Genomic DNA, 14,110 nt, shown 5'->3' on the forward strand with positions numbered 1-14,110 from the left:
AGAAAGAGTGCTTCAAGTTAGTAAAGTACTAAACTTTGTTTGGATGAATGATGCTAGAGATGGTTCCAAAATTCACCCCTTATTCTCTATCTGTAAATCTCTTGTTGTGCAGATACTTTTCAGTTGTGTCTGACTCTTTGAGACCCCTTTTGGCAGTTTGTTGGAAAAGATACTGGAGTGGTTTGCCGTTTCCTTTTACAGCTCATTTTATAGGTGATTAAACTGGGGCAGACAGTTAAGTGACTTACCTGGGATCACAAGGGCTAGTAAAGTCATGAGATTTAAATTTGGGAAGATCAGTCTTTTTTGACTTTAGTCTCAGTATTCTATCTACTATACCACCTAGCTGCCTACCTGTACATGTCTATATAACCTGTATTTCCATCTCTCCTTGTCTCCACATCTTTCCACTTCCCCATTTCTATGTCTATTTTTGCATTTCTGTATCTATCTGCAGGTAGATATAATTTGGTAGATAATAATTCTTTCTCTGTGATTTCATTAGTGATCCAGACCTCCCAATGTGGAAAAGCTCTCTACTAAAGAGTTGTCTAGAGTGAGCATTATGGTGGCAGCTGTGTGGATGGAAAGAAGAAGATGTGTATGAGAGATGCTGTTAAGTGTATATATGACAAGATTTAGAAATGGATTGGAAGTGTGGGGTGACTAAGAGTCAAGGATGAGTGAAGTGAGTGAAGTCAAGAATGACTCTAAGGTTGCTAGGTTGGACAGCTGGGATAATTATGCTGCCTTCAATAATACCAAGCCTAATGTTAGGTGGCACAGTAGACCCTATTTGCCCAAGGTCACAGAGCTAGCAAGCATCTGAGGCCAGATTTGAACTCAAGAAGATAAGTCTCACTAACTTCAGACCTGGCACTCTATCCACTGTACTGCCTAACTGTCTCTTCATTTAATTATATGATGATAATGATATATTCTATATCACTTATGTGTATGCATTTATATGCATATATGTGTATATGCACATACATATAATGAACCAATAATATCAATAAATCAAATAGTTATTGGATGAAGTAGCTTGGCATTGACACTCATCTTGGTATATAGAAAGGATAGTGGTGTATACCATACACATATACACATTATACATAAAAGGCCAAAAAAAATGTTCAGAATTCAGTGATGACAATTTAATTCTTAGATCCCACAAATACAGCTTTATAACTTCTCCTTCTACTTAGCTAATACTTAGATATCCTTATCATACACTATGGGACTTCTTTTCAGTTTCCCAAGCGATATGCCTGGAAGAGTAGTAGCTTGAGCATTGACAAATTTTACCACCTTTGTGACATTTAAGCAAATCTCCAAAAGGAAATATTTAGACCCTCTTTGTTGCTAATTTATTTCATCTTTTTATAGCAAGGATATGGGTTCTATCTTTAAGCTACAAAACATGGTTGATATAATACATGAACAATGAATACTTAAATAATATAGAAAAAGACACAGCATTATTATACTAAAAGATTTTCTTTTGCAATAGTCTAGATATATAGGATAGACCATGCTGGGAAACCGAGTCTACCATTATCACATCTCAAAAATAGTAATTCATTATATCAACAAATCAAATATTTATTGGTGGCAGTAGCATGGATTGACATGTATTATGGTATAGAAGTGATACTGGCTTTTAGAAAGCCATTTCACTGGGCTTGAGGTTCTGATTGATCTTAGCAAACTGGAAAGATGATATGATTTGTTTGAGGATGACTCTATATTTGAAGAGACTCATGATCACCAGGTAAATTTCTTTGGTTACAATACCTCATAAAAACCATCCATTAAGATATGGAGAGAGGGACAGCTGGGCAACTCAGTGGATTGAGAGTCAGGCCCAGAGGTGGGAGGTCCTGGGTTCAAATTTGGCCTCAAACACTTACCAGCTATGTGACCCTGGACAAGTCACTTAACTCCCATTGCCTAGCCCTTATTGCTCTTCTGCCTTGGAACCAACACACAGTATTGATTCTAAGATGAAAGGTAAGGGTTTTAAAAAAAATATGGAGAGGTCTTGGAGATGGCCATGAGAGTATCAGCAGGGGCTTCAGGAGCTCTTAACCCAGAGATGGTAAGGGAATAAGACAGTTGATCAGAAAGTGATCCTTTGTTGGTACTGGGTGCAGCTAGTTTTGACTGGCAACTTTATTTTGAGAGCAACTCCAGAGTAGAGAGGAGCACTTATTGTCATTCATAAGGGAGTAGGGACCCTGGGCACAATATCAAGGCCAAGAGGAGTGCTAGCACTTGTGGCTAGAAGGGAGCAGGGGCCTTCCTAAGTAGAGACAAGAGCACAGAGGAGAAGAGCAGTAGTCACACTTCTACCTGGATCATACAACTTTGGTAGCATTGAAAAATTGTAGAGACAAAGAATCAACTCTGGAAAAAGTAGTTCAAAAAAGCCTGAAGCTTAAGACAGTGCCTCTCTCCATGCCTAGGTGAACAGAGTTCAACTTTAACATAAAGTTGAAAGTCAAGAAATAATCTAGAAAATGAATGAACAACAAAAAAAGAACTTGACCATAAAAAAGCTACTACAGTGGTAGGGAAGACCAAGACTTAAAAACAGAAGAATATAACAGTATGAAAACAACTTTAAGCAACTACCCCCCCAACCCCCACATGAAAAATACTAATTGGACTTGAGCCCAATAAAAATTCCTGGAATTGTTAAAGAAAGAGAGAAAAGTGGTAGAGGGGGAAATGGGAAAAGAAATGAGAAGAATGCCAAAAATTTTTGAAAAGATAATTAACAGCTTAGTAAAAGAGGCCCGCACAAAAATACTAAAGAAAATGACACCTTAAAAACCAGAATTGGACTAATGGTAAAGGAAACACAAAAGAATCACTGAAGAAAAGAAATAGAAAAAGCAGGATAAGGCAAATTTAAAAAAAAAAGGTACACAAGTTCACTAAGGAAAATAATTCCTTAAAAATTAGAATGGGCAAGTGGAGGCTAATGACTCCATGAGACATAAGAAACAATAAAACAAAGGCAAAGACTAGAAATAATAGAAGAAAATATGAAATCTCTTATTGGAAAAACAATTGACTTGGAAAATAGATTGAGGAGAGATTAAGAATTCATGGAGGGGGCAGCTAGGTGGCTCAGTGGATTGAGAGCCAGGCCCAGAGATGGGAGGTCCTGGATTCAAATATGGCCTCAGATACTTCCTAGCTGTGTGACCCTGGGCAAGTCACTTAACTCCCATTGCCCAGCCCTTACCACTCTTCTGCCTTAGAACCAATATACAGTGTTTGATTCCAAGATGGAAGGTAAGGGTTTAAAAAAAAGAATTAGTGGACTAAGGGGTAGGTAGGTGGTTCAATAGATTGAGAGCCAAGTCTAGAGATGGGAAGCCTGGGTTCAAAACTGGCCTTAGACATTTCCTAGCTATGTGACTCTGGGCAAGTTACTTGACCTCCACTGTCTAAATCTTACCACTCTTTTTTCATGGAACCAATACATTGTAATGATTCCAAGATGGAAGGTAAGAGTTTTTTTAAAATACCAATGGGGTACTTAAAAGCAACTATTTTTCAAAAAGAGCCTCAATACTATATTTCAAGAAATTATAAAGTAAAACTGCCCCAATATCTTAGATCCAGAGAGTAAAATAGAAATAGAAAGAATCTGCTAATCACTTCCTGAAAGAAATACCAAATTGAAAACTCCTAGGAATATTATATGCAAATTCCAGAGCCCCCAAGGTCAAGAAGAATTGATTACAAGCATCCAGGAAAAAAATAATTAAAATTATCATGGTGCCATATTCAAGATTATGTACATTTTTTCAGCTTTCACATTAAAAGAGTTGAAGGCTTAGAATATGATATTTTAAAAGGTAAGGAAGCTAGAATTACAACCAAGATTAACATACCCAGCAAAACTGAGCATATTCCTTCAGGGGAAAAGAATTGATATTTTTAAAAAAGAGTACGTTTAAATATTTCTGATGGGGAAAAAAGGCAATTGAAAATTTAATATTCAAATGCAAGAATCAAGAGAAATACAAAAAAGGAAAATATTAAAGAAAATATTAAGGAACTCAATAAAGTCAAACTTTTTGCATTTCCATATGGAAAGATGATATTTGTAACTCCTAAGAACTTCATTATTTTTAGAGTATTTAGAAGGAGTCTATAGAGGGTATAGGTGTGAGTCAATTATGTGAGATTATCTAAAAAAATAAGAAAGAGGGATGTGCTGGAATAAGGGGAGAGAGAATGGGGAAGTTTTTCTCACATAAAAGAGGCACATGAGGAAGAACTTTTACAGTAGAAGGGGAAATGGCAGGGGGTGGTAGGCAATGTTTGAATCCCACTCTCATCAGAATTGGTTCAAAGAGGGGTGTATGTGTGTGTACATTCACTTGGTTATAGAAATCTATCTTACTCAACAGGGAAGTAGGAAAATAAAAGGAAAATAACAGGGGCATAGGGATAATAAAAGGAAGGGCAGATTAAATGAGGCAGATTAAATAGGCAAGATAGACATTTCTGGAGGCACAGGACAAAAAGAAAGAGACAGAGAGACAGAGAGACAGACAGACAGACAGAGAGAGACAGACAGACAGAGAGAGAGAGAGAGAGAGAGAGAGAGAGAGAGAGAGAGAATGAGAGAGAGAGAGAGAGAATGAGAGAGAGAGAGAGAATGAGAGAGAGAGAGAGAGAGAGAGAGAGAGAGAGAGAGAGAGAGAGAGAGAGAGAGAGAATGAGAAGGATAAACAGAAGAAAATAGGATGGCAGGAAATACACAGTAATTATAACTATGAACATGAATAGGATGAGTTCACCCATAAAACAGAAATGAATAGCAAAATGGATTAGAAATCTTTCTGGACCTCAGTTTCCTCATTTGTAGAATGAGTGAAAAGTTGGGAGGAGATGGAAGAGTAGTTTGATATATTTACCAGATAGAGTCACATAGACAAATCCAGGAATTGGAAGGCAGAAATGTGATGAAGATTGGTTGGTTGAGAATCAGAGGAAGAAGAAATAAAAGTGATATTTTTAAAAACTATTTTACAAATCACTCAGTCAGATAGAAGAAATTAATGAAAAGTTTGGGAACCAGAGTATAACCTGGCATAAACCTACAACATAGCGCTTTAAGGGAATTCCACATCATAAATGCCAAATTAGTGTGTAGAACTGATGAAAGCAGTTATTGGGGTGGCATTCATTTCTTTTCTACCCTCTCCTCTCCTCTGAATCTCCCACACTATTCCTATCTCTGCCCTTTCAAGACAGTTTTGAGAATGCTTTCCCTATCCTCTATCTTTTCTCTCTCTAAATCTGAAGGGGTGGAAGTTTTCCAAGCTGCTTTTATTCAGAAATTTTGGAGATATCTAATAAAGAACCATTCTTAAACCCACGATGATAATCCATGAGTTTATTTGTTCCCTTTCCCTACTATTTTAAGAACCTATTAATGCAGATTATAATAAATAATAATAATTCAAAGCCTCAACTTACAACAGAAATTTCCTAACAGATTTTCCTCAATGATAAAGATTCCTGACTTGTAAAAACTCTTTGTGTTCAAACATCCAAAGACTTTGACTATTTGCTCATTTTCTACTTTAAAATATCTGTGTGGGAATAGTTCAGATAGATCTTACCATTTTTCTAGCAAAATCTACATTTAAATCAATAATTAAACAATAAGCAACAATTGGATAAAAAAGAAAGTTAGGATTTAAACGTTCACCCTTTCAAACCAAATAAAAAAGAAGAATAGAAAGGAGGGAAAGGAAACAATTCACCAACATCTTGCATTTGCTCAGGAAAAACCAGTCTCAGCCTCCCTAGAAGGCTTTTTTGTTAATTAAGTGGCGCTGTAAGCAAAAGCTTCCAGCAGCTCTATTCTCAAAATTAGGCTTCATGAAAAATCCTCCCCCATTGCTGCGAAAACTTCACTCTCTCTGCCTCCTCCCACTTTCAACCTTTACTTCACGCAGAGTGACTAATTCAAAAGTTCCCAGGCTCCCATAACTCCCTCCTCCAGCCTCTTTGAAGACTAGGAACTACAATTACCAGGAGCCTGTGCAGTTATTGGTCCAAAATGGAAAAACAAATGTTGAATGAATGAAAAGACATGCATCAAGAAGGGGACAACTTCATCTGTGCCAATCATGCAGTAAGTACAAGCAATCTCTGTATTTCCAAAATCCATTTTTTCCCTAAATCATTAACTTCTGTCTTGAAATCAATACCGTGTATTGGTTCCAAGGTGGAAGAGTGTTAAGGGCTAGGCAATGGGGGTTAAGTGATTTACCCAGGGTCACACATCTAGAAGTGTCTGAAGCCATATTTGAACCCAGGACCTCTGGTCTCTAAGCCAGGTTCTCAGTCCACTGAGCCATTATTTTTTCAAGGACACCATCATCTTTCCAGGCTCCTAGTTTGCAACCTTGGCATTATTCACAACTCTTTTCTCTCCCCTCACCTCATTTAATCAAGGAACTACCTGATTTTGCTGTTTCTGCCTCTACATATTCTCTTACATTTCCCTCCTCACTTCCCCTATAGCTATTACCTTGCTTATTTGCAATAGTCTCCTAATTTATCTCCCTGCTTCTAGTCTCTCTACAGAGGATAGAATGTTAGGCACAGAGTCAGGAAGACTTATCTTCTCCAATTCAAATCTGACCTTAGACACTTAATAGCTGGGCAAGTCACTTAACCCTGTTTGCTTCAGTTTCCTCATCTGTAAAATGAGTCAAAGAAGGAAATGGCAAACCACTGCAGTATCTTTGCTGAGAAAACCCCAAATGAAGTCCCCAAGCATTGTGCAGGACTGAACAGCAACAACCACAATCTCCATTCTGCAGATGGGGATCACAACCCTCAGCACCTATGTGGCACAGTGGACAGAGTTCAGGACCTGGAATCAAGGGGATTTAAATTCAAATCTTGCCTCAGATATTTACTAGCTATGGGAGCCTGCGTGAGTCACTTAATCTGTTTGCCTCAAGTTCTCATCTGTAAAATGGCAATGACTGCCAAACTGTATTATGTCCCAGGATCATTGTGAGATCAAATGAGATAACATGATGCTTTTCCAAACCTGGAAGCCCTAGGTGAAGCCTAGCTATCATCGTCATCATTATTGTTGCTGTTTGTTGTTATTATTACGGATGAGAAGAATGAGCCTTCGAGAAAGGTAAAAGAACTTTCCTAGAGTATCCAGGCTTAGATTTCTGCCTAGGCTTTCTGGCTCTCGAGCCCACGGAATGCTATTTCACATCCCACACCAAAGAGAACATGAAAAGGCACAAAGATAGGACTGGCACAAGTCCATCATTACTAAATTAAGCCCTCTGTAACATCATCTGCGTAGACACAAAGGAATGACCTTCAGTAGGAAAAAACACAAGAAGAGGGAAAAATAAACTTGCAAAAGTACAATTCTGAAAACAATGCCTAGTAAATCTGCCAGGAATGTGCTAACCGTTATGTGTGATATCAGGGCATCATTTTTTTTTTAAAAAATAAGGCAATAGACCAAGTGGATTATGTACTAAAGAGCCCAGACTACCTACTCCTGCCCTCCACTTCTGCCCCTCAAAACACAGAATGAATTTAAATTTGGGTCACAAATTACCACTTTGCTAAAATTCAAAAAACTTCCCCCTCCCCATCTGTTCTGTAATAACTCATATGTTGTTGCTATAAGAAATTTGGGTTTTGGAGAAGGATTATGGAAAGATATGAAGTCAGAATGCCAGGACTCATATTCTGCATCTGACTCACCTGTGTGACTTTGGGCAAGTCACAAAACCTCTCTGGGCCATTATCCTCATTTAAAAAGTGAGATGATTGGACTAAATGGTTTCTAAGATGCCTTCCTGCTCTAAATCTGTCTATGATCCTAAGGTTTGGGATTAGGAGAGTTGGGGTCAACTCCTAGGTCCTATGCAGCAGTAGTCTGGTAAATGTTTAACAAGCTCTCTGAAAAAATAAAAAATAAAATAAATACAATTATAAAATATTTTTAAAAATCATCAGCTCTCTGAATGAATATGCAGGAATACACTTTACATTTTAATATAAATTATTAACATTTTCTCCCTCATTTTATTGAATCTAAGCAGTCAACAAAGCAACAAAACATGACCTGATTTGAAGCATTTGCTAATTTCTGAGTTGCAAAATCTCAAATTGAAATTTTAATAATGAACTCTCAGGAACCAGTACAAACTATATAAAAGAGAATAGAAATTTGGGGGGCAGGGGAAAAATTGGAAAAAAGAAACGAAAATCAATGTTTAGACAAGGAGGCATACTTTTTAGTCCCCAGGCGTTGATACCCTAGATTTCCCATGCTCATTGCTACCTGCTGGGTTTTAGAATGCCATTTCTTTCAAGTTTGAAATTGAAAGGAAAAAAAGAAGATGAGATGGATTTTACCCATCTTGAAAAGTAGTGGTCACCGGCCATCTCCTAGTCCCACTCCCTGCTGTACCAAGCTAGGACAAGAAATAGGGACTAGATCTACGGTTTCAGTTGTAGAGGGAATTCTCAGGTGAGGAAACTCCCTTTACTAATAAAGATCAGTGCCTTTTCTGATACTTCACAGGATCATGGAGTTTGAGAATGGGAAGGAACCTCAGTGGCTCATTCTATGGATAAAAAGAATGCCTCCTATCTTACAGTCCCCAAATATAGGTTTCCCTTTCATATCACTGGGGTTAGGGTTAGCGGCACAGGGCCCCTGGAGATTGGAAAAGTCCAAATAAAAAATTTTGGCCCTCTCTTCAGAGAAGTCTATATTTTTTCTTTTCCTTTTATAGGATCTTTACAATACCTTATATACATTTATGAGTTACCAAACTTCTTAAGACCTCTCTACATTCCTAGCTTTTGTGTGTTGTCTGCTGGCATTTGCGTTTTTTTCACAAACTTCAATTTTTTATTTTAACTTTTTAAAAAAATTGTACTTATTTGTAGTATTCGAAGATAAAGCATTTTGATATTATATAATACTATACATATGTTAGGCATTTCTGAGTTTCTCAACTTTTTCTATATCATCTGCTGACCTTCATGTGTCATCTGCAGCTTCCAGAAAACTCCCCTCCCAAATTTCCATTTAATTTCTTGTGCCAATCTGCAATATATCAGAACTGCATTGGAGAAAGTTGTGATGTGGAAGGCATGTCTGTGGTCATCTAGCCTCTGCTTAAAGACCTCTTTTTTGTCCTTAGCTTCCCTTACCAGCCTCAACTCAATCTGAAAGCATTATCATTCCTGACTGATAATCTCAGAGCCTTGTGTAGAATATGGATAGCATGTTACAAAGCCAGTAATGTGTCAGAGGAATGTGACAGAGGTGTATGCCATAACTTCCCAAGATGCCAAAAAAAAGAACATGCAAATAGTGCTTGACTTTCAATGTTGTTCTTCTTGTAAAACAGCCTAATAGCTGGGGCAGTGAGAAACAAGGGCAACAGTTTTCTTGATTGGAATCAGAAACTATTGTTGAAGTTCTATCGAAAGTCCCACAAATTAATTTAAAAGACAGACAGCTCTTTCATTAGCCAGAACCCAACCAGAATGTTCCTACACTTTTGCTTCAGGGAAAAGAAGCAATTTCAAAGAAAATACGCTTTTATTAAAAAAAAAAATCCAGATCCTACTTCCAAACACCACCTTCTAGACCATATTTTGGGATCAGTGCATATTCAGTCCAGCCCAGTCTTCAATTGTTTTCTCATTAACATCAAAGAACACTTAAAATCATTGTGAAAAATGAAGGAACTCAGTTCTCCTAAGCATGATACTGACATTAAAAGATCTGGATGTATAAAAGAAGCAGTAAAATGTGCTCAATGCTTTGTGATTACTAAAGAAGAAATGTGCATCAATGCATCATAGAAAGATTCTTAAACAGATATTGAAAAGAAAAGATCCAGACCATATACCCAACAAGTGCAGTAATGGGGGTAGAGAACTCTATGCCTTCATTACACCAAAAGCCTCAGAAACCACCAACATAATGTGTACAGATCAGTACAATGGACAGTGTTTATAGGGATGCCCCTAAGTCAACAAGGAAAGGTTTAATTAGGCTATGAACTCTCTATTTCAAATGTCAGGGAGGGGTACAATGCACTTTAGACAGATTCTCATCCAAAATAGTTAATTTGGGGGAAGAGGAATTTGTTCACATCTGGATCTGGGCAATGTTCCAGAAAGCTGAGGTTGCCCAAAAGGTGACATCTGGGAAAGTGAGGAGTAGCTATCTAATTTTCTTGCCAGGGGTCTTAAGCTTTTCAGTTGCACAGAATTCTTTTTTTCTTTTTTTACCAGGACCAGAGATGAAAATGATCCTTTCATTTGAAATAGAACCCTAGAACACTAGCCCTACCACCTGTTATCCATCATGAATGATCTGCCTCTTTGTGTATGAGGTTGACCTGGTCTTGTATAAGACGATCAAGAAAGTAGTGGGATTTGCTGCCCACCAAATATTATCATCATCATTATAAATATTATTATTATTGTTAAAATAATAACAATAGTTAGCCTTTATATAGCACTAGGTTGGAAAAGCACTTTACACATTACTTCATTACATCCCAAAGAGATGGGAGAGATTGGTTTTTCGTTTATTTTTATTTCTTAACTTCCGTCTTGGATCAATACTAAGTATCGGTTTCAAGGCAGAAGAGTGGTAAGGGCTAGGTAATTGGGGTTAAGTGACTTGTCCAGGGTCACACAGCTAGAAAGTCCCTGGGCTCAGATTTGAACCCAGGTCCTCTTGACTCCAAAACTGGGGTTCTTTCCACTGTGCTACCTATATGCCCCAACTAGTCTTCTTTATAAAGACAAACACCATGGACCACCCTAGTCTCGGAAATTCTGCCCCTCAGCCCAAATGCCCCCAATCACAAAGACTGATACCAATGTCTCTCTAGTGGAACTAAATTATGAAACACGGTGAAGAGCCGAGTTGGCTGTGTGGAACTCACAAAGGACAGAATAACTGAAAAGAGTGATTTTTTTAAAAAGCAGGAAAATCATGAAGTCAGGCTCAAGCTATGGAGTGAATTTCCATTTTTCTGGCTGTAGTAAAGAATATCTTTGTTGGCATTTTTTATTTATGGGCCACAGCTCCCAAGGGTGTAGGAGGGAACTGAAGTTTCACAGCTTTTCTTCCAGGCCCTGGATTAGCTCCCTGGATCAGTAAATGGCCTGTTCTGCTCCAAGCATGCAGCTAGGATAGTCAGATCTCAGCACCATTAAGAAAGGTAGCTGGGAAGAATGATATCAGCTCTGAAAGAGGATCTTTTGAATCAAGATTTAGTCTATGAAAAAGGTTATCCAGATTAAGAAAAATCATCTAGAGAATGGAGGCATATTTACCTCAACAGATAACTGAGTCCAAAAAATGACTAACCTTTAAATAACCTTGAGTAGACTATATTTACATGTATGTATATATATATATACACATATACATGTATATATATATATTTCTATGTTGTTTTTCTTTTTTCCTAGCATTAGAAGCAAAGGGGACAGGGCTGAATTCATTACAGATTTTTCAGAGGCTTTGTATTTCTGTAGACCTGAAATAATTTCCATACATTTTCCTAACTCTATGGGAGTTAATTGGAAATTTGCATTTTGGGCAGAGTATTCAGATTTCAAGATGGATGCCTAAGCCTTTCCTTCTCTCCAAACAAGGGGAAGCTTCTGAATCGAATTTATTGAGGTGGAAAATGCTCAGGAATGGCCAGCACGATGGTCTTTCTTCTCTGGGAGACTCTTCAGAAATACTTGGCTCCTGTCTTATAAGAGGAAAAGATTGCCCTCGGTTTGGAGTTTGTTTATATGACTGGGATTACATCAGAGAACTTGGTTCTTTCCCCACTTCCAAATCACTGGGAATCTATCAAAGGAGAGCCAAGCCTGACATCAACGTTTCCTTTATGCAAGAAGGAAGTCGTGAATTAATGAGCTGTGTTTTCCTCATGGGGTCTCCAGTGGAGCTGGATTTGGGAAAACTCTTCTATGGTTCCTTGACATTGCCTCGATAGTGTTATTTATTTAACTGTCTGAGAGACATCATCTGCTTCCACTCAAATAAATGACGAATGTGTTTTGCATGGTAGCTTTGAAAATGGATCCAATAAGGAGTCAGATAATGGTCTTTTGCTTGAAAAGCTATCTTAGGTGGCAGTTTTAGAGACTTGGGTTTAAGTGTGTTCTCCAAAATCTGCTTTCTTTTTATCTTACTTAGTTATTAAATGTTTCCCTACCACCAAAATTGATATGATTAATACGGATGTTATTGGAGATGGAGTGCTAAACAGAGAACAAGAAGTCTTGGGTTCACACTTCAACTATTACTCTTAAAAGATGCTGGCAAATCCCTTCTCGAGATTCAGTTTTCTAACATATAAAATGGGAATAATAATAATAGTACCTCAAAACTTGTGAGGATCAAATGAGATGATATATGTAAACTGCATTATTATTCCCAAAGTAGTCTATAAATGGGAGCTACTGTTATCATTCATGTTCATGTTCAACAGACATGCTATAACAATGAGATATGGCAATGCGTGACATGGAGAACAACTTCTCGTTCTCACCTTAGCAAGCTCTACATGACCTATTCCACTTTTCACTGTGTTTCTTATTTTAATTCCATTTTGAGGCTAGTAGTGTCAGTTTAAGATAACCTTAGAGAAAAGATGCATTGGAGACGTACCTTGTGCCCAGGTTTCCGGCCTCTCTTCTTTGGGATCTTCACAACTGGCAAGGAACAGGCAGATGTAGAATAGAGGTTGTGGACCGCCATTTTTATCGGTGCTGAGTGAAGTGGGGGTCTGCCTCGTTTTCTTCCTGCTATCCTTGGAGACTGCATTTCAGCCATTACCAGTCTTGTAAGCAGTGACGACAGGTTATTTATATGCAGAGGAGGTGCTAGGAATTGGTCCAGACACAAAACGAAACAAAACAAACAAACAAAAAAAACACAATTTGTTTGGTTTTTTTTGGAAAAAGGAATAAAAATCAGCTTCTTTTAGGATTTTGGGGATCACGACTACTTAATGGAAGGGGAAATAAAATCAGAGTAAGCCAGGTACCAATATTAATTTTTTTAAATGTTGATAAGGGGAGGTTATTGATCTTATTGGGCTGCTCATAAGGTTTAACGATTCCTCTAGGCTTCTCAGGGTGTTACTGATCTCATAATAGGATTTTAAGGAAAGCAAAGCTTAGTGGCTTTGGGTGATAGTAAGGCCCAGTAGGCCAAGCACTGAACAAGGCTGAGAGATCATTACTGGTTTCCACTTTAAGCTGCAATTGTCCTGAAAAATAATTATTGCCAAGAAAACACTAAATAATCAACAGACAAAGTTACTGTATGCTTCCCACCAAGGTTTCAGCAGAAGACTGCTTGGAGTCAACATGTGGCCTTTTAAACGTCATCAGGAATGATACCACTGATTTCACTTAATATGGACTGATATTTTGGTAAATGCTATAGCTTCCTATTGATTTCTACTTTGGTTTCTTTAAAAATGTGGTAGCTTTATTATTACCCAAATTGGAGCTAACAAGACTTGCTGTCTGGTTGATAAAAATATAGGAAAGGGCCAGATAGAGAGCCAGATCTAGAGAGGGGAGGTCCTGAGTTCAGATCTGACCTCAGACACTTCCTAGCTGCATGACTTCCTAGCTGCAGACTTCCTAGCTGCATGACACTGAGCAAATCACTTAACCCTAATTGCCTAGAGGCCTAGCCCGTACCTCTCTACTGATTTGATACTGATACTTAGTATTGATTCTAAGGCAGAAAATGAGGATTTTAAAAAAAGTATAGGACATCTGATGAACTGTGGTCAAGGATGAAACTAGATAGTTGGTGCCAGGTTATGATTCATCCAAGGAGAATTCCAATTCCAAATAAGTTGTCTTTAGATGTACCACTTGGGGGAAAAATGGAAATCTGCCAGGGTGATGAAATTAGAGGATTGCTAGATGTTGGCGTTCTAAGGCTTGGCCACCTCCCTACCCGTAACCACAGGGGATTTTTTAAAAGTAAGACAAGATCATT

The 14,110-nt window shown here is 37.9% G+C and overlaps 1 protein-coding gene across 1 annotated transcript in view; it reads right to left on the reverse strand.

Annotated features, from left to right (window-relative positions):
* SCML4 (Scm polycomb group protein like 4) overlaps positions 1 to 12,964 on the reverse strand; it is a 94,294-nt gene extending 81,330 nt beyond the window's left edge. Inside the window, exon 1 of the mRNA XM_044675402.1 lies at positions 12,758 to 12,964. Coding sequence (XP_044531337.1) covers positions 12,758 to 12,922 — 165 coding nt within the window. The 5' untranslated portion in view covers positions 12,923 to 12,964. The remainder of the gene's footprint in view (positions 1 to 12,757) is intronic.
* Between the last annotated feature and the right edge of the window lie 1,146 nt (positions 12,965 to 14,110).

Source organism: Gracilinanus agilis, chromosome 4 (genome assembly GCF_016433145.1).
Source record: "Gracilinanus agilis isolate LMUSP501 chromosome 4, AgileGrace, whole genome shotgun sequence".
NCBI lineage: Eukaryota > Metazoa > Chordata > Mammalia > Didelphimorphia > Didelphidae > Gracilinanus > Gracilinanus agilis.